At 46.4% G+C, this 22,261-nt stretch overlaps 2 protein-coding genes across 3 annotated transcripts in view; one reads left to right on the top strand and one right to left on the bottom strand.

The window, feature by feature from the left end:
* The first annotated feature begins 6,865 nt into the window (after positions 1–6,865).
* Positions 6,866–12,360, top strand: H3-3B (H3.3 histone B). The gene is made up of 4 exons (XM_077459683.1): positions 6,866–7,022; positions 9,220–9,354; positions 10,706–10,859; positions 11,612–12,360. Exons 2-4 carry the CDS (start codon positions 9,227–9,229, stop codon positions 11,738–11,740), a joined length of 411 nt encoding a protein of 136 aa, XP_077315809.1. The 5' UTR covers positions 6,866–7,022; positions 9,220–9,226; the 3' UTR covers positions 11,741–12,360.
* Positions 12,361–12,393: 33 nt separating this feature from the next.
* LOC143935654 (uncharacterized) overlaps positions 12,394–22,261 on the bottom strand; it is a 112,263-nt gene continuing 102,395 nt past the window's right edge. For both annotated transcript variants that reach the window (XM_077459682.1, XM_077459681.1), the window contains exon 16: positions 12,394–12,561. In XM_077459682.1, coding sequence (XP_077315808.1) covers positions 12,527–12,561 — 35 coding nt within the window. In that variant the 3' untranslated portion in view covers positions 12,394–12,526. The remainder of the gene's footprint in view (positions 12,562–22,261) is intronic.

Below are 22,261 nucleotides of genomic sequence, written 5' to 3'. Positions count from 1 at the left end.
TCAGTTAGACGGCTGCAGGTTGGTAGTTCTGGTTTTTATTCTATAGTCTCTTCAGAGGATGTGGAAATGGTACAGGTGGTGGTCAGAGTATGCAGACATGTAGGGGGAGCAGAGGGATGAAGTCCTTATAAGAGCTGTCTCAGGAGTGCCCTCACACAGGACACATGGCAGGCAGAGCAGTGAGGTTGGCACACACAGGGTGATCAGGTTCCTGTTCCCAGGGGAGGTGGGGTCCCTAGGTGAGATGAAGTCCCCATTCTCAGGAGAGATGGAGTTCCTGCCCCCAGGTGAGATAGGGTCCCTGTCCCAAAATGAGAAGGGGGTCCCTGTCCCCAGGAGAGAAGGGGGTTCCTGTCCCAAAGTGAGAAGGGGGATCCTGTCCCCAAGAGAGAAGGGGGTCCCTGTCCCCATGAGAGAAGGGGGTCCCTGTCCCCAGGGGAGAAGGGGGTCCCTGTCCCCAAGTGAGAAGTGGATTCCTGTCCCCAAAGAGAAAGAGGTTCCTGTCCCCAGGGAAGAAGGGGGTTCCTGTCCTCAGGGGAGAAGGGGGTTCCTGTCCCCAGGGGAGAAGGGGGGTCCCTGTCCCCAAGAGAGAAGGGGGGTCCTGTCCCCAAGAGAGAAGGGGTTTCCTGTCCCCAGGAGAGAAGGGGTTTCCTGTCCCCAAGAGTGAAGGGGATTCCTGTCGCCAACAGAGAAGGGGTTCCTGTCCCCAGGGGAGAAGGGGGTTCCTGTCCCCAGGGGAGAAGGGGTCCCTGTCCCCAGGAGAGAAGGGGGTCCCTGCCCCCAGGGGAGAAGGAGGTTCCTGTTCCCAAGAGAGAAGAGGTCCCTGTCCCCAGGGCGAGAAGGTTTCCCTGTCCTCGGGGGGGAGAAGGGGGTCTCTGTCTTGGGGGGTGGAGATCCCTGTCATCAGGGGGGGAAGGGGGCTCATGTCCTCAGAGGAGGGGGGTCCCTGTTCTCGGGAAAGATGGAGTGGGATATGGGATGGTCTTACTACCATGACATGCAGGTGCCTCATTTATGGCCGTCTGGGCTCCCTCCAGCAGCACGGATGGGCGATCAGCATATCCCCAGAGAGCACAGCTAAGGCTTGACAATCTGGCAGCAATTGATGGGTACAGTGAGACGTTTGCTGGGCACAGTGAGGCAGCGTTTTCTGGGCACAGTGAGGCGTTTGCTGGGCACAGTGAGGCGGAGTTTGCTGGGCACAGTATGGCCGTGTTTTCTGGGTGCAGTGAGGTGTTTGCTGGGAACAGTGGGGCGTTTGCTGGGCACGGTGAGGCAGCGCTTGCTGGGCACAGTGAGGTGTTTTCTGGGCGCAGTGAGGCGTTTGCTGGGCGCAGTGTGGCGGTTTCTGGGCACAGTGAGGTGGCGTTTGCTGGGCACAGTGAAGCGTTTTCTGGGCGCAGTAAAGCGGGCGTTTGCTGGGCACAGTGAGGCGTTTGCTGGGCACAGTGAGGTGTTTGACGGGCACAGTGGCAGCGTGTTTATTGGCAGAACAATGTACTGTACTTGGACTCAGTGCTATGCACGGGGGCCCGCCCCCTCTCCAAGCTTTGCTCTATCTCCCCCTCCCACCAACTCTCCGCCTCCGCCCGCCTCCTCGAGTCCATCATTTTTCAGGACCCTGGACATACATAAGATTCATGCATGCGCGATTTGCAGCGTGATAGTGGGGTGGGCAGGGCTGTTTCTGACGTTAAACCATCTCTCCGCCTCCACCTGGCCGCTCCGCCCGCTCGAGAGCATAATATTTCTCGACCGCGGCTATCTCCCGCGCATTCGCGATCAAGGGCAATGAAATCGCGCATGCACAGTAAAGCCCCGCCGTCAGCTGTTTCAGTGACAGTGCCGCACCGGAAGTGACGCGGTATGGTTTCTGCATGAGTCGCAGAAATTTTTACAACACCTGCTCAGTTTACATCACATGATCAGCTGTCATTGGCTGACAGTTGATCACGCGATCTGTGATCAGCCATGTCTCATAGACTCGCTGATCACAGAGACCTACAGGGGGCGTGCAAGCCGCACGAGCACGGGAGGACGTCTATGGACGCATCCAGGCAAAGTAGGTCCACGCTGTCGCCGTCATTCGGCTATAGCGCAGATGGGAAGAGGTAAAATATAGATTTTTGAAAGCACTCTTACTTTGCAGGATTTCTTCACACCTGCCTAAAACTTTTGCACAGTACTGTATGTCTGTGGGTATAAGGCCTTAGAATAAATGCTGACCCCTGAAGATCAGTTATACAATGGTTGCCTACAGGAAATAAACCTAATAGGTGATCAAATCCAACTTTCCATTTGAACCGTGCAATGTTTTGTAAATATATAGATCAGTTGTGAAGATATTCCACCCATTATACGAGGTCAGGGCAAACCGATTGAAATTCGAATCACATTCTAACCTGACATAACAATTGTTATTGGATACAACAACACTCCATTGTAGTGCCTAGGCCTGCCATTGTGGGATATAGAAATGATAATTAGGGAGACCCCCCAGGAGGAATTGTCTCATAAACATACAAATCTACTCTCTGCTTATAGTAAACACATTCACAGAAAACATTGCTTAGAGTATAACTAAAGGCAAAACGTTTTTCTTACATTTTGGATAGGATGGAGAGGGATTAGAACACCTGTCAGTTTTTATTGCTGTCTGTGCCCCCGTTATGGAGATTCATCCTCTCTCTTTGTCCTGCTGAACAATATCAGTGAAAGTGAAGGAAAATTCTAAATTTGGGTTGGCACCAGAACAGGAATAGAAGAGAAATCTTCCAATGGGGACACTAGGTCTGAGGATCCCCTCCCTTTGAAGGGATTTCCTCTCACTTCCTGATTTGGCTATGGGACAGGAAGTGAAAGGAAATCTAACCAATGGGACACAGATGGCAAAAATAAAAACTGACAAGGTTATAACCCTAGCTTGCTCTATCCAAAATAAAAATAAAAATTTGTGTTTTTGCACAATTTCTCATGCCCCTATTTGAGTCATTTGGGGCTAAAAACATTTGACGCTTGAAGGTTGTAACTGAAAAGGAGCTTGTGTTTTAAAATCGAAAGCAACCCTATGTTCAGGTGCGAGCCACCATTGAAAACCATGGGATTTTGGGCGGTTTTGGAGCTTCAGCCTAGGTTTACACTGAAGCCATGCAGGAAAACGCAGTGAATACTGTGCGTTTCCCACACCGCACTGCAATCGCACGGCGTCCATGCGATCTGATGAGGGTGTCAACGCTAGATTAACAACGCCTCGAAACAGATCGTGAATTCCCATGCTATGCGTTTCAGATGTGGGGAAAAATCTCAGAAAGAGGCTCGGTCCTTAAAGTGGAGGGCCACCCTAAAAATAAAAATTGCATTAATAATCTTAGATTTTTTTTTTATAAATAAATAAATAAAAATGTAATTTACCAGAAACCCCTGTTGCTAGGCAGTCTTCCTAATCTGCCTCTTCCTATTCCGCAGAGCTTTCTCCTCTTCCGCAAGCGGCCCCGTTGCCTTCTGGGACATGTGTGTGTCCCAGAACACAACAGGGCCAATCACAAAGCGCCGCGCGGCTCGCGCATGTGCAGTAGTAAACGGGCAGTGAAGCCACAAGGCTCCACTGCCTGTTTCCTTTAGTGAAGATGGCGGCACCAGGAAACGATATGAGGGACGGATCGGCCTCGGGGGGGCTGACATTGCGGGCGCCCTGGACAGGTAAGTGTCCACATTAAAAGTTAGCAGCTACAGTGTTTGTAGCTGCTGACTTTTATAAAAATAAATTTAAGGCTGGAGCACCGCTTTAAGTGGTTAAGGGGGCGTGGCAAGGGGTGTGTCCTATGCCTGCATACTTTTGCTGATAGGTGTCCCTCATTCCCATGTCAAAAAGTTGAGAGGTATGAGAATATATAAAGCTGAAGACAGCAGATATACTTGTAAAATTTATGTAGGGAGATTTGTTTCATCCCTGTGTGTCATCTGAGGCTGTTCACTTCACTGGGTATATGGAGGGTTTACATCCACTTTATAACATCCCTTGTAATCGATTATAACTCAGTTTAGATTGTAATCGATCAAATTATTAAATCGACCAGGGCATGAAATGATCCGTCGTCTTGCATTGATTGGTAGCATTGGAATACTTTGTTCGTGAATACAATTGTATTTCAATTGATCAGATTAGGAGATTACAGGGTGGAAACAAACATGCAATCGATGTCCTACAATCATTTGTTACAATCACATCTAATCCAATTTCTTTCCTGCAACCACAGACAGTATTGATGTTGATGTGAGAATCCCTCCTGGGGGTATTGTCTTTCCCGGGGGGGTGGCCCACATAATCGCAAGTAAAACCCAGCAAGCTGGTTGTGCCCAATTTGAACGATTAACTGGGTACATTCAGCCTGCCCATACACAGTTCAAATCACGTTTGGTTCCTGCTGCCCTGGCCGAGATTTGACCCGTGTATGCATAGCTCCCAACTGTCCCTGATTTGGCGCAATGCCCCTCATTCCTCCGTATTTGTCCCTCATTTTGGTCCGATCCATATAGTTGTATATAAAATGCAGTTTTTATCTTTCAAAAAGTGTTTCCCAGTGCTAAACCTTTCATATGATTTCTAAATTGCTACATTTGTCAATTTTAAAAGCCAATATAAAGGAATATTATATAAAAAAAAAAGCCCTTGTGGATTTAATTAACATTAAGGGGCGTGGTGGCGGGGCGTGTCCTATGCCTACATACGTTTGCTAGTAGGTGTCCCTCATTCCCATCTCAAAATGTGGGGAGGATGGCCATGAGATTTCCCTGTGGGAGCATGCACCTTTTTCTGCAGGAAACGCAGGCACAGCAGCCCATTGAAATGAATGGAGTGTGGTGCCTGAGCAAGCACCGCCCGCAAAAGGGCATATTTGTGACCCAAACCTTAAAGTAAATGTCCATGCGAGGACCCCACCATCACCTAAAGGTCGGGCAGGTCCCTGTGCCACATCTGTGGACATGCTATAAGATGGCAGTAGAGAGAGGTGGGTCCAGGGCCGGAGCTACCACTAGGCAAACTAGGCAGCCGCCTAGGGTGCACTGCTGCCTAGGGGCGCCCGACTGCTGGTTTCCCTCTGTGTCTGCATGCTGCAGTATGTAACTAACTCAGTAGTGTAATTAGAGGTGCAGCGAAGCACTGGAGTCAGGAAGGAAGCAGAGCTGATGCTTCCTGTATAGCGGCACCTTCTGTCACATGGGCATGGCAAAAGGGGAGGAGTCAGGGGTGGAGACAATGGGGGCGACAAAATGAGGTATAGCCTAGGCCCTAGGGCAGTGATGGTGAACCTTGGCACCCCAGATGTTTTGGAACTACATTTCCCATGATGCTCATGCACTTTACAGTATAGCTGAGCATCATGGGAAATGTAGTTCCAAAACATCTGGGGTGCCAAGGTTCGCCACCACTGGCCTAGGGTGTCAAAAATCCCTGGACCAGCCCCGGGTGGGTCCACTACAGAGAAGGACCCTCTAAATTCCTCTTACACTAGTAATGGAGACCCATCCCTCTGTGTATAGTATATGGATCAAATGGCTTGTCCACTGCACATTGATTATTCCTATTGGAAGAGATCGATCATTTATAGAAGTGTGTATGGCTACTATATAGGAGTTGTACAACCAGATTGTATTGTGTATGGAAACAAAAGGGCTCATGCACACAGGACGTTTTTACAGCTGCTGTTAGGGGCGTCTGACGTTTTTTTTTTTAACTGCCTCTAAACGCCCTCCATGTTTGCCTAAGTGTCCATACACACATGCACTGTCAGAGGCTTTTAGGGGCGACAGTCTGTGCGTCCAGGGGCTGAGGCGGTTGAGCTGTAACAAGCATTTAGCCGTGTTTGACCTTTTTACATTATAGGGAGTGTTTTTACTGAAAAAATGCAGAAAAACGCCAATAAACGTTATTCAAAAACGCTGCTTTTTCCTGGCAGAAGCACTGGTGTTTTTTAAACGTCCTGTGTGCATGAGTCCTAAAGGGAATTGTACAATCAGATTGTATAGTGTGGGAACCATAAAGGGGATTGTACAATCAGATTGTATAATGTATGGGCACCATAAAGGGGGTTGTACAATCAGATTGTATAGTGTGGGAACCATAAAGGGGATTGTACAATCAGACTGTATAGTGTAGGAAAAATAAAGGGGATTGTACAATCAGATTGTATAATGTATGGGCACCATAAAGGGGGTTGTACAATCAGATTGTATAGTGTGGGGACAATAAAGGGGGTTGTACAATCAGATTGTATAGTGTGGGCACAATAAAGGGGATTGTACAATCAGATTGTATAGTGTATGGGCACCATAAAGGGGGTTGTACAATCAGATTGTATAGTGTGGGGACAATAAAGGGGGTTGTACAATCAGATTGTATAGTGTGGGCACAATAAAGGGGATTGTACAATCAGATTGTATAGTGTATGGGCACCATAAAGGGGGTTGTACAATCAGATTGTATAGTGAGTGGGCATTGTAGAGGTGATTGCATAGTGTATGGCCAGCCTTAAACGATAATTTCTTCTAGTACACAAGTAAGCCTTGTCTCGCCCCTCTATCATTGGCTGTAATATTGGCTGTAATAAAGCTCCTCTCACCCTTCTCCATACACATCTCCTGCCTCCTCTACTATAGCGGAGCTTTGAAACAATGCAGGATACAAACATGCTCGGATTCAGCCAATCCCGATGCAGGAGGAAGCACCGCGCGTGATTGGTTCGCTATCTCTCCCAGGCAACCAATGGGAGCGTTCAGCTAAGAACCAATGGGAAGCCGCCAATTTCAGCGTTCGGCCCGCAAATTTTTTAGGGCGGGACTGAGCACCAAAGAACGCCCACCATAATTACAGTGACCAATGACAGACGGGGAAATTGGTAAGAAACGGTGACGTAGCTGGCTGAGCGTTGTGCGGCTATATGAAGCGCGGTCCCGCTCGGTGACGTATAGACGGCTCGGTGGTGAGGTGTATTGCAGACGAGAGGTGAAAGCATCTGGAAGCGGTGAGTACGGCGGGCTGAGGGAGAGGAGATGCCTGTATGTCGATGTCATAGTTCGGGTGACTAGGAGGGCTCGGGGGTTATACGGAGGGGAAGAGGCCACACCCGGGACTTTGCCATGGCGCCCTTAGCACGGCCCTGACGTCACCCCTTAGTGTGACCGCCATCATTGTTCGCCTCGGCACAATGTCTCCTCAGTGTGTGTGTGGGGGATGGGTTGGCGCCTCTTTTAGCATTTCAGTAAGGCCTTCACCGACTGAACACGGGACGTGTGTGGGTAATCGGACGGTGTCAGTGCTCCGCCCTGGTGGTGGTGAGTGGAGTTGCAGGCAGATGAGTGAGGGGGAAGGCTCAGCCGCTGTGCAGGAAGCAGGCTCTGTATGGAACAAAGAAATCGCCACTCGTATTCGGAGAGCTGTCTTTCCTCTCTATAGGAGGGGGAGGGGACAGTGTAAGGGGTAAACACTTGGCATGTGGGTGGTGGACACATCCTGGTCTTGTGTTTATACAATCATTCCTCCAGCACAGCTCTCCCGATTCCCAACCCTGCCCCCATCACATGGCAGTGCACATCCTCCATTCTATATGATGACCTGATCAGCACTGCTTAGGACTCGACACCCCACACAAAGGGCTACTGGTGGCCATACACACTCTGCTAAATTGTATCTGTGTTTGGAGGAATAATAGATGTAACATCGGACACAAATTCTATTGATATGCCACATGGAAGTGGAAGTAATCAATAGCTGGAAAATCCAACTTATTGTTTGTATCTGTTTCCCTACCTCGTCAGTCAAATCTGACCACATCATCTCCATACTACCAAATGGTGGATTTGATAAAAATCTTAAATTGATCAGAAGTGTTTTTAATTTACACCAATTGGATAACGACATGTATGACCATTATTAACCACTTGAGGACCGGGCTCGGTGTTTACAAGTTACACTTTTTGCTAGAAAATTACTTAACCCCCAAACATAGGGATTTGTTTTTTATTTAAACAGTGAAATTTATTTTTTAAAGTGTCCCCCCCATGGAGAGTTTTAAGGTTAAGTTTGTCACCATTCCACGAGCGGGCGCAACTTTGAAGTGTGACATGTTGGGTATCAATTTACTCTGCATAACATTATCTTTCACAATATAAATATATTTTTTTTTATGCAAAAAGTATATTTTTCCCAAAACAAGTGGGCTTGTAAGACTGCTGCGCTAATACGGTGTGACAAAGTATTGCAATAACTTATTCTCTAGGGTGTGGGTTCCCCAACACCCTAGAGAATAAAACTGTGGTTATTGCAATACTTTTTGTCACAACATATTTGCGCAGCAGTCTTACGAGCCCACTTGTTTTGGGGGGGGGGGGGAAACCACTTATTGAATTAAAAAAGACAACGGTAACTTTAGCCCAATTTTGTTTTATATTGTGAAAAATGTTATGCAGAGTAAATTGATACCCAAAATGTCACGCTTCAAAATTGCACCCGCTTGTGGAATGGTGTCAAACTTAACCTTAAAAATCTCCATAGGCAACGTTTAAAAAATTCTACAGGTTGTATATTTTGAGTTACACAGGAGATCTAGGGCTAGAATTATTGCTCTCACTCTAATGATTACGGCAATACCTCGCATGTGCGGTTTGAACAGTTTCCGTATGCGTTTGCATGCAATAGAAAAAAAAATGATGGTATCTTTTTTTTTTTTTTTTTTTTTTTTTTTTTGAGCCTTAAATGCAACAAAGAAAATTTTGTAATTTTGAAAAAATAGCAGAAAAATGTGCCTTTTTAAGACATATGGGCGGTAGTGATGTTTTGACGTAGTGTCTGCCCTGCTATGGTATGGAGACAGGTGGGTGGCCATCTTCTACTCACTCATCTCCATACCCAGCCACGGATAGGACCCCATTGCCTCTGTTGATGCCACCGGCTCCAGTTAGTGGTCATTGACTTGGAAGTAGTAGAGAACAGTTGTATACGCATAGCGGAAAGGGGATAATGGGTGGCTTTAAAGGTAGCTTGGTACTGGCAGCTTGCATACATCCTCAAAGGCTTCCTTCCACCAAGAACCTATTATAGCTATGATGGACCACCGTGCAAAGTGTTGGACAAAAGAGGGGAGGGTTTGCTTGGAAAAATGGGACCTGTTGTCACACATGAAGGTATACTTACATATTGTATCTTATTTTTATTATTTACAGATAAAACATGGCACGTACCAAGCAAACCGCTCGTAAATCAACTGGAGGAAAGGCTCCACGAAAACAGCTGGCTACAAAAGCAGCCCGTAAAAGTGCACCCTCTACAGGTGGTGTGAAAAAGCCCCATCGTTACAGGTAAGCAGTTTTATACTTAATTTTCTAAGCATTAATCTGGTCTTGCCTTGATGCTTGTAGAGCAACTGACAGTACATAACGGCACCTTTTTATGATCTACAGTTACCGTATTTGCCGGTGTACAAGGCGACCCGGCATATAAGACGACCCCCTAATCTTACAGGACAAAAACGCTTTTAAAACTGTACTTACCGTATAAGACGACCCGGCTTTCAAGGCTTCCTATTTCTTCCTCCTTCCTGCATTTGCTGGAGCCAATCACGGCGAGCGATGTATTCTATTAATGAATACAAAGCCTGCTTGGATTGGCAGAGGCTGTAACATCAGCCCGCGCCTCTCTGACTCCAAGCCAATCCGAGCAGGCTACAGAGTAGCCTGCTCAGATTGGCAGAGGTCGTTGCTCCAATCCAAGCAGGCTTTGTATTCATTTGAATACATAGCTCACCAGGATTGGCTCAGCGGTATATACTGTATGTAGCCGAAGCTACATACAGTATTACCGAACACCAAGCAGCCATCCAAGGGGCTGACCCGGCGTATAAGACTCCTGCTTTTTGGCCATTTTGTTTTTACATTTAAAAGGTCGTCTTATACGCCAGAAAATACGGTATTAATAAAAATGCTGCAGTTGTGCAGATATTGGAAGCTGGCTCAGCCATGTCACCACTTACCACTAAACAGCAGGATTTACATCTGGGCATTTGCTGCTGGACAGAAAAGGAAGCCAAAGTAATTTGTTTAAAGTGAACTTAATCTCATCCCTCATACTGTGGGGTGTTTGTATGCATTTATCCACTCCTACATTGTGTGGCAGGTTAGCTGCAACTAAAGTGACTTGTACACCTAATTTTACTTGCCTGCTCTGTGGTAGGGTCCCCCACCATTGCCCCTGGCTCCTCATGTTCAGTGTAGTTCCTTAGGAAGCTGTTTCCTATTGTGGCAAACTAGTGGCATGATCCTAAGCCACACTGTCTGCATCTTGACTGTGTGGCTCGGCCCCACCATCCTCTCCTTGCAATAGGATTTGATTGACAGCATCCAGAGCCAATGGCTTCCATTGCTGTCTTTCCCATAAGGAAAGAGCTATTACTTTTGGGGTGGCACAGCTGCACACAGAAGGTTGTGTGGGTTTTTTTTTTTTTTCTTAAGCTTAATGTAACCTGTCTACCCTTACAACCACCATAACACTCACCAGTGAGTCCTGCATTGTTGTTCTGCTCCCAAGTGCCACCTGTTGGCTGTGAAGTCCCCTTTTCTTTTTTTTCTTCTACCTCATTGGAGAGCCAAGTCACTGGTACAGAATATGTAGTGCTGGAATGTTATTAAAAGATAATTTTGTTTTCTATTTCAGGCCTGGAACTGTTGCCCTGCGTGAAATTCGCCGTTACCAGAAATCAACCGAGCTTTTGATCCGCAAGCTCCCCTTCCAGCGACTGGTGAGAGAAATTGCACAGGATTTCAAGACCGATCTGAGGTTTCAGAGTGCTGCCATAGGTGCACTGCAGGTAAATACCTTTTTATACCCACACTATTGACTGGCATTGCAGAGATCACCTAGATGTCCTGCATCTCATCTAAATATTGAGTGACAGATCTAATATTGGATTGCAGGTGCTAGGTCCTGCACGGTTGGGTTGAAGTAAACTTATTAGAAGTATGATGGGTCTGTGTATAGGAACATTTTTAATTTATTTGGCTTTCCGCACTGGGGTTTGCAGTTTATACATTGAAGGCTTTCCTCCTAGTGTTGCAATATCTGCACTCCACTTTGTCAACCCATTGCTGCCACTGACATCTCCTGGCCTCAGATGCTTCCCACCCACAGCATGCCTATGCAGCTTGGGTGTACTATCAGAAGAGGGCATTGAAGGAGCTTCAAAGGAAACTGTTTATATGCAGTCTCTTCTGCTGGCAGTTTTCCTGGGAGGGAGAGAACTTAGTCCCTGAAAAAAGGACCTTCTGGGATAATACTGTTGTATGGTCTTAAATCTAAGAAGGACACAGCAATTTAGACTGGAAAGGTTTGCTTTATATTGCCAGCATGATTATATGCAGTAGCCAGCTTTATTAACAAGACAGGCAGTTGACAAATGTTCTGATTCTTGGTGCATGTGTGTCTTAACTATTGTAGAACATGCTCTTTTACTTGGTCTCATAAATCAATAACCAGGGACGTGATTGCATTAATTAGCTGGGTGTTATATAGTTTTCTTATGGTAGTACACTTCCCTAATACCCTGTCTTTTGATCCTTGCAGGAGGCTAGCGAGGCCTATCTGGTTGGACTGTTTGAAGATACCAATCTGTGTGCCATCCATGCCAAGCGGGTGACCATCATGCCCAAAGATATCCAGCTTGCTCGCAGGATACGAGGAGAGCGGGCATAGTCACACCTGGAAACTATTTTATAGTAAATGCCGTATATATTTGGTTTTATTTTGTGTTTATTTTATATAAATCTGTATTTTTATCTTACAACCATTCCATCTGCCACTCAGGGTGAATGCTTATGATCAAGGCTGCCCTTTGCTGCCTGCATAAAGCAGGGACATCAGTGTGGGGACAGCAGGTGCTTTTTTTGCTATTTGTATGACGTTGGTAACATGTTCCAGGGTGCTTTGCAGCCAATGCAATAACTTGTTCTCTTCAGCTTGAATAGCTGGGGCAGTGCTGCCCTCTAGCTGGTTCTGTCTAACTGCACAAGCCAGACACAGGGACACATTCACCTTTTTTCAGTTGTTTTTATCACTCATTTCATGGGGTTGGTCTGCAACTGTAGATGGGTACATCAGGTGATCATATTGAGAATTCTAGTCTACCACTGTGAACTTGTGTCTGTTAATTCACTGTCTCATTGTAACTCATAGCTATGTAGTTGAGTCAATGTTCTGGTGCTTCTGAAGTGTGCAGATTGATGTGTTAACAAGGCAGCTAAACACAATGTGCATTTAAGAAAGCTATTTTCTATTGTAGTGTCACTATTTTAAATTAAATGTTTTACAAGATTCATGTTGTGTGCTCCTTCACTTTACACTGCTCATTTCATATAAAAATAGTTTTATTTACAGAAGTCAATATACTATACATTGTAGTACAAAGTAAAGTTAATATCTATAGTTATGGCTTCATTAACATTCCTTGGTCTTCAGCACTTGCGGTAGTATTGCTTTCATTCACACAAACCATTCTGTATGCTTGAATCCTGCAGCTGTAATAGAAGCATAGCATGTTTACTTGGGCCATGTTCACACCAAATGTGCAGAAAAATATGTAGGGCTGAAACAACTAATCGATTATGAAAATGGTAAATCATTAGTTGACCTGTATACAGAATACATTGTTTTGCATATCGAAATGCAGTGCAGCACACATACAGCTCAGTACACCGTCCATACATATCGGTAAGTGCCTGAACATGTGAATGTTTGAGGAGCAATGCCTCATGCCTCATGGCACATGTGGTTCTAAGGGCAGAAGTTTTCTTTACCTTTCTATTAGGGCCCTCTACTGTATCTAATGCAGTGTAGAAATGGATCAAAAGACATTGCTGAATGAATGTGTTGAAATATTCACTTGCTTTTTTTTAAAATGAGTAATTTCTGAAAGAAAACGCATACACTGTCTGCAAAATTCCTTTGACCAAGCAGTTTTCTATTTCTAAATTTTTTCCTGTTAAATTTAGAAAGATGGTTGGTTGAAAACTAACGTCTACACCACTAATTATTATTTTTTTATTTTATTTTTTTTAAGGAAGACATTGTTTTTGTGTGGCTAGCATATAATATTACAGCTCTTTGAATGAAAATCCGAAACTGTCTTTAAACAAAAAAAAGTTAGACAGTTTTGCAGATTTTCAAACAGAACTGTAATATATTACATGCTGGCCACACAATGTCTTCCTTTAAAAAAAAAAAAAAAAACTGATTATTTACCACCAGATTCAACCTCTAATAGTGTGGGTATACACAGTATCTATCTCTCCTGTCATTCTCAGTGGATTAGAGATTTTGCTATAACATCTAGTTGGTTATTTACCACTGCATATAGATTTTTAAAAAAAAAAACACAATTCTTATTAAACATTACATATTATACACTGTTTTGGTTAACCTAAAAATACAGCTATCTAATCAATTATGAAAATCGTTAATTGAAGCCCTAAATATATACATTGTACTTGCATAGAATATTTTGGATTATTCAGTGTACAGGGCAGTGGGAGAACAATTTTGTCCTTGCAGAGACAGGTGGCAGAAAATCCCATGCCTTATCGCATGGTGTCAGGGGCATGTGTTTAATAGGTGTTCTGAGCAAGACTTACTGCCTAGGTGGGCACTTGGATTGGGTTCACACATGTGAATAGTGCATGCCTACATTAATGTGTTACAACAACCTGTTTTGAATAAGCTGCCAGTGTTTGGCAAAAGGGTTTCTGTAAGATGCAGCATAACTGTGCTGCCTTCATTGCGTTGTAGGTAGAATTTAAAAAATGAATGTCAGTGTGCTAAAGTACCTAGTGTGATCCCGGTCTTGGGTGCTGAATACAATGTTTGCTTTTATACCTACAATGGCTGTGTAGCAGTAATACAATATTGGTAAACAGATTAACATTTGGGCAGTAATGATGAGCTGGTGCCCCAAACATAAGATGGCTTTTTGAGCGTCCTTTTAGCCTAACCTGCAGATATTTGTAGCCAAGAAACAAACCATAGCAGCTGCTCTGATCAGTTTGAAACTAGCAGGGGGCAATATATAGTTGCCTCTTTTAAATTCATGAAAACTTAACTAGGCAATGGCTTTGGGGTTAAAACATGGGGGGGGTTTAAGGAAAAATACAAGTATAGCTACTGTATAATATAAACCCAGTGCACTTCTCCCCAACAGAGGAGATATATTTAAGGTCTAGAAGGCAAACCTGTGATCTGTGTGACGTTGGCTAATTGGCAGTGCTGCAATGGAAGAACCCAGTCCTAATCATTGCACACAACCACTGAGTCATGAGCCATCATGGCCTTATCCCCTATATTAGAGCAGCATTTCCTGATATGTAAGAAGTATAGTGAATTCTCTGCTCGTGCAGCTGGCAAGAGAACACAGGCAGCCTGTCAAGTTTTTCACAACATTGTCTGCACTGGCAGAGAACTAATAAACATTGTAACTTTTCGTTCTTGGATCAAAAAAAAGAACTTTGGTCTGTATATGAGGGAAGTTTAACCACTTAAAATGTCGTTCCACCCAGAAATGGAACTTCTGCTGATCTGGTTCATTCTCCAGCTGTTGCAAAACTACAAGTCCCATGAGGCATAGCTAGACTCTGATAGCTACAAGCATGGCATGCAGAGGCATGATGGGACTCGTAGTTTTGCAACAGCTGGAGGTCCGCTAATTGCATATCCCTGCTCTACACACCCCTGTCACAATTTGACACACTTCATGGGGAAGGGGGAGCAGATAGCTTTCTATTACAGCTCATTTCTCCCACTCCTGGCGAAGAAGCACCACAGAATCTGCAGTGAACTAAGCCACGTCCGACCCCCCCCCCCCCCCCCCCCCCCCTCCTCCTCCATCCCTTGAAAGCAGAACTCCACTTTAAAGACTTATTTCTGACACTTGTTTCTTACAAGGTTAATCAGCATTTCTCTTGTTCGTTGACTGACACAGCATCTTCATCTGACCTCAGTGTTATATCGCCCCTTTAGGTGAGGACTAGGCAGAACATGTTAAAAACAGCACAGTACCGCCTAAGGGGGCGGTCCTACTGGCTATAACCCCTCACACTGCATTCAGCAGCTCCATCCTTTTTTTTTTTTTTTTTTTTTTTTTTTTTCTGCCTAGTGTAGAAGGACCTGGCTCCTGGTGGAACCATAGGTCCTGGGAATTTTTTATTTTCTGCATTTTTGATACCTGTGATCTACAATCAACAGCCGGACTGGGTGACAGGCTGGATAATCAGCCTCAGTCTGTGGCAGCTAGGATGGTGGACATTTTGTGTGACTTGCCTTAGGTCCCTAAGTGGTGACAGGCGAGTGTTCAGAAGCTGGAGCTTCATCCCAAAACATCCCTGTTATGACAACCGGGTCTCCTGCACCTGTGGTGCTTATGGATGCTCTGCCGGCGGTCCTGGAGGCCTTTGTTGCCAGGGTGGAAGCGGCATACCGCAAGGGGGTAAAAAAAAAAAAACACCCCCTCCCCCCCACCTTCTGGGGAAAGCTCTGATTCAGACTCTGGTCCCGCTGTGGCAGACGGCCCCTGTTCTGACATGTCAGAGGATGCAGACCAGGACTGTTCGGTCAGTGAGAATGATGCAGGAAAAAGCGATTGTAGGAGCACTTATCACAGCGGTGCGTGATACCCTAAAGATGGAAGATACGGCGGGGGGCATCTACAGAGGTGTTGGTCCCTTTTGGGTCCCACAAGCCGGCCCCCGCGACTAAGGTGTTTCTTTATTTCCTTACCCAACTTATTTTGATAAGTTTATTTACAAGGAGTGGGGAAAACCGCAGCAGGCCTTTTCAGTCCCGAAAGCGTGGCGTGCGCATTACCCCTTTGAGGAGAGTTTCCAGGTTAAATAAGATAACCACGATTCCGGTGGAAGGGACCTCTGTTTTCAAGGACCCTGCTGACAGGAGGGCCAAGGCGGTCGCCCGGTCCTTGTTTACAGTGGTGGGGTCAGTATTGCAGCAAGTGTTAGCCACGGCCATTTGGGAGTTTGCAGCTCGGTGGACCTCCCTGCTTTCCGACCAGTGGGTCTGGGAACTGGTTTCATCAGGGTGCAAGATAGTTTCTTGTCCGCCAAACAGATTTTCTCTTTCGTTCACTGACTGACACAGCTCCATTAATCTTGACCATAGGGTTGTTACGCCACCTTCAGGAGAGGACTAGGCAGAACATGTTATACAAGTGAAAAAACAGAACTTTACAGTTCCGCCCAGGGGGCGGTCCCTCCAGTAACCTCCCCTTAGCCTGCTTCCTGCAGCTTCAGTTTTTTTTCTGCCTAGTAAAGGAGATGGACCTAGGAACACTGCGGGCCCATCTGTCCGGGGATTTTTTTTTTGCAGAAGTTTGTCTTTTGTGCAAGTTTAAGATCCCTGTGATCTACTATCAACAGCCAGGTGGATACCCTTATCCTTGTAGTCTCCGCAGCCGGGTGGGCTTCTCGGCTATCCGACCAATGGGTCTGCGAACTGATTTCCTTGGCTACAAGATAGAGTTCCTCTCTTGGCCACCAGATTCTTCCCTTCCAGCATACCCTTACTCCCGGCTCACTGGGAGGCCCCATGGGAGCAGTATGGGACCTGGTAAGCCACAGGGTGATAGTGCCTGTTCCGGTGTCGGAAAGGTTCCAGTGGTTCTACTCCAATCTGTTTGTAGTCCCCAAAGAAGGAAGGGGTACGTCCAATCTTGGATCGAAAAGCCTCAATTGCTTTAAGTACAAAGGCTCATTGTGGAATCAGCTTGCTCAGTGGTCACTGCACTGCATCAAGGGGACTCCCTGGCATCATTGGACATCCTGCACATACCCATATGCCTCAGGCATCGGAGGGTTCTGCGAAATGTAGTCAGGGAAGCCCACTACCAGTTTGTGGCTCTACCTTTTTGGCTTGGCTTCAGCAACCCGAGACCTTACCAAGGTATTGACTCTTTTGGCGTTGTTGAGACAACACGGGATCGCAATCGTAAGTTTCTGTGACGATATCCTTCTGAGGACAGCTTCTGCCTCAGAATTAAAGGAGGATGGCGAACACCCTGCAAACCCTGCAGGTATTTGGGTGGCTGTTGAACCTAAAAGAGTCGGTGCTCATCATACCAATTCAGCGCTGGGAGTGCCTAGGCTTACCGCTGGACTCCATGGAAGCAAGAGTTTGTCTACCTTCAGACAAACTGCAGACTCTCAGAGCCGCGGTAAAACTATCACTGAACCGCAGGTGGCCTGCGTTTTCTGCATGCGAGTTCTGGGCCTCATGGTGACCTCCCTCGAGGCGGTACCGTACGCCCACTTTCACACCAGAGTCTTGCAGAAGGAAACTCCCTGCTTTGGTGGCTGAGGTCCCTGGCACTTCGGTCCGGGAAGTTGTTCCTACTTCTACATTGGACTGTGATCACAACAGACGCCAGCCTGACCGGTGGAGTATTGGGAGTACAGTAGACCCAGGGTCTCTGGTCGGGTGAGGAACCCAAGTTGCCGATCAATGTGCTCGAACTCCGAGCATTCAGGCTGGATCCACTAAGGATCCAGTCAGACAATGCCACAGCGGTGGCATATGTCAACCATCAAGGAGGCACAAGAAGTTCGGCTGCAGCATGGGAGGTCGCTCACATCCTTCAGAGGAGAGATCGATAGGTACCGGCCTTGTCGGCCATTCACATCCCGGGAGTAGAAAACTGGCAGGCGGACTACCTAAGTCGCCAGATGATGGGCCAAGGAGAATGGGCGTTGCATCCAGAGATGTTCAGGCTACTGTGCCTGTGGTAGCCAGGCGTGGATCTTCTGGCCTCCCGTCTCACTCGGAAGAGGCAGAGATCGTATCCAGGATAAGAGATCCTTAGGCAGATGCGTCAATCGCGCTGGTGGCTCAATGGGATCAGTACCGACTGATCTACGACTTTACCCCGCTAAAGCTACTACCACATCTGCTCCGCAGAGTGGAGGCTGAGGGGGTTCCAGTAATACTGATTGACCGGTTTGGCCTTGGCTTCCCTGACGCGCTGACCTAGTACGCCTGGTTGTGAAGGCTCCCTGGCGACTGCCTTTGCGAGAGGACCTTCTGTGTCAAGGTCCAATTCTCCATGCTGTGTTACCATGGCTAGTTTTAATGGTGCTAAAGGTACCGAAGCCTATCGGACTCGGTGATCTCTCTATGTTGAGAGCACAGAAATCTGCTTCTCGGATGATATACCGTTGTACCTGAAAGGCATACATCTCTATGTGTGAGGAAAAAGGATGGCGTCCACAAACCTATTCCATTTCCAGGACCCTGCTGTTTCTACAGCGAGGGGTAGACCAGAAATTGGCTTTAAAGCGGAGGTCCACCCTAAAGTGGACCTTCCGCTCATTGGAATCCTCCCCCCCTCCGGCGCCACGATCGGCACCTTTCAGGGGGGAGGATAATCCAGGTAACTGCACCCACATCCGGGATAGCTCTCTGCGGAAAGGGGCGTAGATCTATGCCCCTTTCCGAAAGTCCCCCGCTGCCTGCTGGGAAACACACACAGATCTCAGAGGCAGCGGGTCCATCCTTATTGCGCAGCGCAATTCGCGCATGCGCAGTAGGGAACCGGGAAATGAAGCCAAAAGGCTCTACTTCCTGATTCCCATACCCAAGATGGCGGCGGCAGCACCCGAGTGACGATCGAGAGATCGGCTTCGGGTGCCGACATCGCAGGCACGCTGGGCGGGTAAGTGTCCTTATTTTAAAAGTCAGCAGCTGCTGTATTTGTAGCTGCTGGCTTTTAAAAAAAAAAAAAAAAAGAACGGCGGACTCCCGCTTTAAGCACCATTAAAGGACAAATATCAACCCTGGTTGTCCCTTTTCAGCGACCCCTGGCGTCTCATTCTCTAGTGAGCAATTTTGTTCAGGGGGTCCAACAGGTAGTTCCTCCGGAGCGTCCACCGTTACCCCTGCGGGATCTGAACCTGTTGTTAATGGCGCTTCAGAAACCGCCATTTGAGAACATCAGAGAAATTCCCTTGTTGACCCTTTCTCAGAAAGTGGTCTTTCTAGTGGCCATTACATCAGCCAGGAGGGTTTCGGAACTGGCGACCTTGCCTTGCAAGTCGTCTTATCTGGTTATCCATAAGGATAAGGTGGTGTTGCGTCCGCAACCTTCTTTTCTACCGAAGATGGTTTTCGCGTTCCACGTAAATGAAGATATTGTGTTACGATCTCTGTCCTAAACCGACACATGCTAAAGAGGTTTCCCTTTATTCCCTAGACATGGTCAGGGCTATAAGGATATATTTGTCTGCCACGGCTCCCCTTCGAGAGTTAGATAAGCATTTTTTCCCTCCTAAAATGTTTTCAACACTTTATCCTATGGAGGAAAAATTTACAATAGCTCTAGGTTACAAACTAGAGTTTGCGAGAATTCCCGTCTCCTCCTTTCCTCAGGTCAAATGTCCCCAAAGAAGTCTCTCTTTCTAGCGTTAGACAGACTTTTGTCACAAAAAGTGATCACGGTGGTCCCCATGGAAGAGCAGGGGTTGGGGTTTTATTCAAACCTTTTTACGTTGCCAAAACCAAATGGGGATGTCAGACCCATTCTAGATCTCAAAGATCTAAACCGGTTCCTGAAAATTTGCTCTTTTCGCATGGAATCAATTCAATCAGTAGTCTCCGTCCTACAAGGGGGAGAACTTATGGCATCAATCAACATCAAGGATGCATACCTGCATGTACCTATTTTCCCCCCTCACCATAAGTATATGTGTTTCGAAGTAGAAAAACCTAATTTTCAGTTTGTAGCCTTGCCTTTCAGCCTAGCTACTGCACCTCGGGTGTTTACAAAACTTCTGCCCTTTCTCTGGCCAGATTAAGGACTCAATGTATAACAATAATAGCATACCTGGACAACCTGCTCTTGATAGGCCGGTCGGTAGCCCGCTTGGACCAAAGCATGGTCACCACAGTCAACTACCTGGAATACTTAGGTTGGGTCATCAACCTAGAGAAATGTTATTTAAAGCTAATAAGATTAGAGTACTTGGGTCTGGTTATAGATACAGCCCAGAAGAAGGTGTTTTTACCTCAGGCAAAGATCAGCCCCATAAAGGAGCTGGTTCAGGTGGTCAGGGCAAAGAAGGGTCCTTGCATTCGCCTTTGTATGAGGTTGTTGGGGAAGATGGTGGCTTCATTCGAAGCAGTTCCGTATGCTCTGTTTCAATTGAGACTGCTGCAAAACAGTATCCTATCAGCCTGGAACAAGAAGGTTCAAGCGCTAGATTTTCTGATGTGTTTGTCGCCAAATGTGCGCCAGAGCCTCAGTTGGTGGAGGATTCTGAATGAGCTTTCAGGCTCAGTGATATCTACCTTGATTAATGCAAGGAAGCCAGCTTCCAGAGATATTATAGAGTCTGGAAGGCATATGTTTTCTGGTGTGAAACCAGGGGTTGGCATTCTAGAAAGTATGTCATATGTAGAATTCTTGCCTTTCTGCAAATGGGGCTAGAGATGAAACTGGCCTTGAGTACTATCAAGGGCCAGGTCTCGACCTTATCAGTATTGTTTCAACATGCGCTTGCTTTGCGTTCTTTGGTCCGAAGCTTTATACAGGGGGTAACACGGCTTAATCCACTGGTTAGAGCACCCCTGAACCCTTGGGACTTGAATTTAGTTCTGTTGGCATTACAGAAACAGACTTTTGAGTCGATACAACATATTCCTTTGGTCCTTTTGACAAGGAAGCTAGTTTTTCTGGTATCCATTTCTTCTGCGAGAAGGATATCAGAGTTGGCGGCTCTTTTTTGTAAAGAGCCATATTTAATCATTCACAAAGATAGAGTAGTAGTGCGTCCTCATCCTAGCTTTCAAAGATGGTTTCAGGTTTTCACCTAAACCAGGATATTGTTTTACCTTAATTTTTTCCAGAACCCTGTTCTAAGGAAGGAATGTCGCTACATTCTCTGGATGTAGTGAGAGCAGTCAAAATCTATTTGAAGGCGACTGCTCAGATTTGGAAAACAGAGGAAAGGACAGGCAGCATCGAAATCCACTATTGCCAAATGGATTCGGCAAGTAATTCTTCAAGGTTATGGCTTGAAGAGGAAGGTTCCACCTTTTCAAATCAAAGCACACTCCACTAGGGCTGTTAGTGCTTTGTGGGCAGTGGATCACCAAGCCTCCATGGCTCAAATCTGCAAGGCCGCAACCTGGTCTTCAGTCCATGCATTCACCAGATTCTAATAGGTGGATGAGGCATGAGGATACCGTCTTTGGGCGCAGTGTACTGCAGGCGGCAGTATAGGTCCTCAGGTCTGATTGCACCCTACTTTTGTCTGTGTCCCCTCCCCTCAGGAGGTGGCATTGCTCTGGGACATCCCATACAGTTATTACTGTGGCTCTGTATCCCGTGATGTACGATAAAGAAAATAGGATTTTTATAACCGCTTACCTGTAAAATCCTTTTCTTGGAGTACATCATGGGACACAGAGGTCCCTTCCCTCTTTCTGGTTACATGTGTATTGCTTTGCTACAAATCTAAGGTACTCCTGGTAAGGGGAGGGGTTATATGGGGAACTGAACTTCCTGTTTAGGGTGTGCCAGTGTCCATCACCTGAAGGTGTCATATAACCCATACAGTTATTACTGTGGCTCTGTGTCCCGTGATGTACTCCAAGAAAAGGATTTTACAGGTAAGCTGTTATAAAAATCCTATTTGTTGGCAGTTACCTGAATAAGAGCTACAGAAGGGGTCTTTGGCCCAACCATACACAGCGCAAATTTCTTTCCTGCAAACATAGGTTGCAAGAGAGAAATTTGCATGATTCCGCCATCAACACAGACAGGGGAATTCCCCTGAACATGCTTTTGATTTAGGCCAAGTTCACATGACAGACTGTGACTGGCTCTCAATGGAGTCAATCTGTGAACAGGGACGCACTGGACCCCATGATGTTAAAGTGATAAAAAAAAAAAAAGAAAGTTCCTGTACAAACTTGTTATACTTACCTGACATGTGCAGTGGTTTTGCACAGAGCAGCCCCAGTCCTCCACTTCTGGGGGGGGGGGGGGTCTCGGCGGCACTCTGCACCTCTCCACCTTGCCGAATGCTGCCCCATAGCAAGCCGCTTGCTGTGGAGGCACTTGTACCTGCTCGCTCCTGAGACAGCTCTCTGCATCCATAAGACACAGCCAATCAAGAGGAAGCGCCTCTGGTCTCGTCCACTTAAGTATTAGGGGGTGCTGCACAC

This window comes from Lithobates pipiens, unplaced genomic scaffold (assembly GCF_037356315.1).
Source record: "Lithobates pipiens isolate NorthernLeopardFrog02 unplaced genomic scaffold, aLitPip1_a1.2 Scaffold_28, whole genome shotgun sequence".
Classification (NCBI taxonomy): domain Eukaryota; kingdom Metazoa; phylum Chordata; class Amphibia; order Anura; family Ranidae; genus Lithobates; species Lithobates pipiens.
This window is presented reverse-complemented; position numbering and strand designations above follow the sequence as displayed.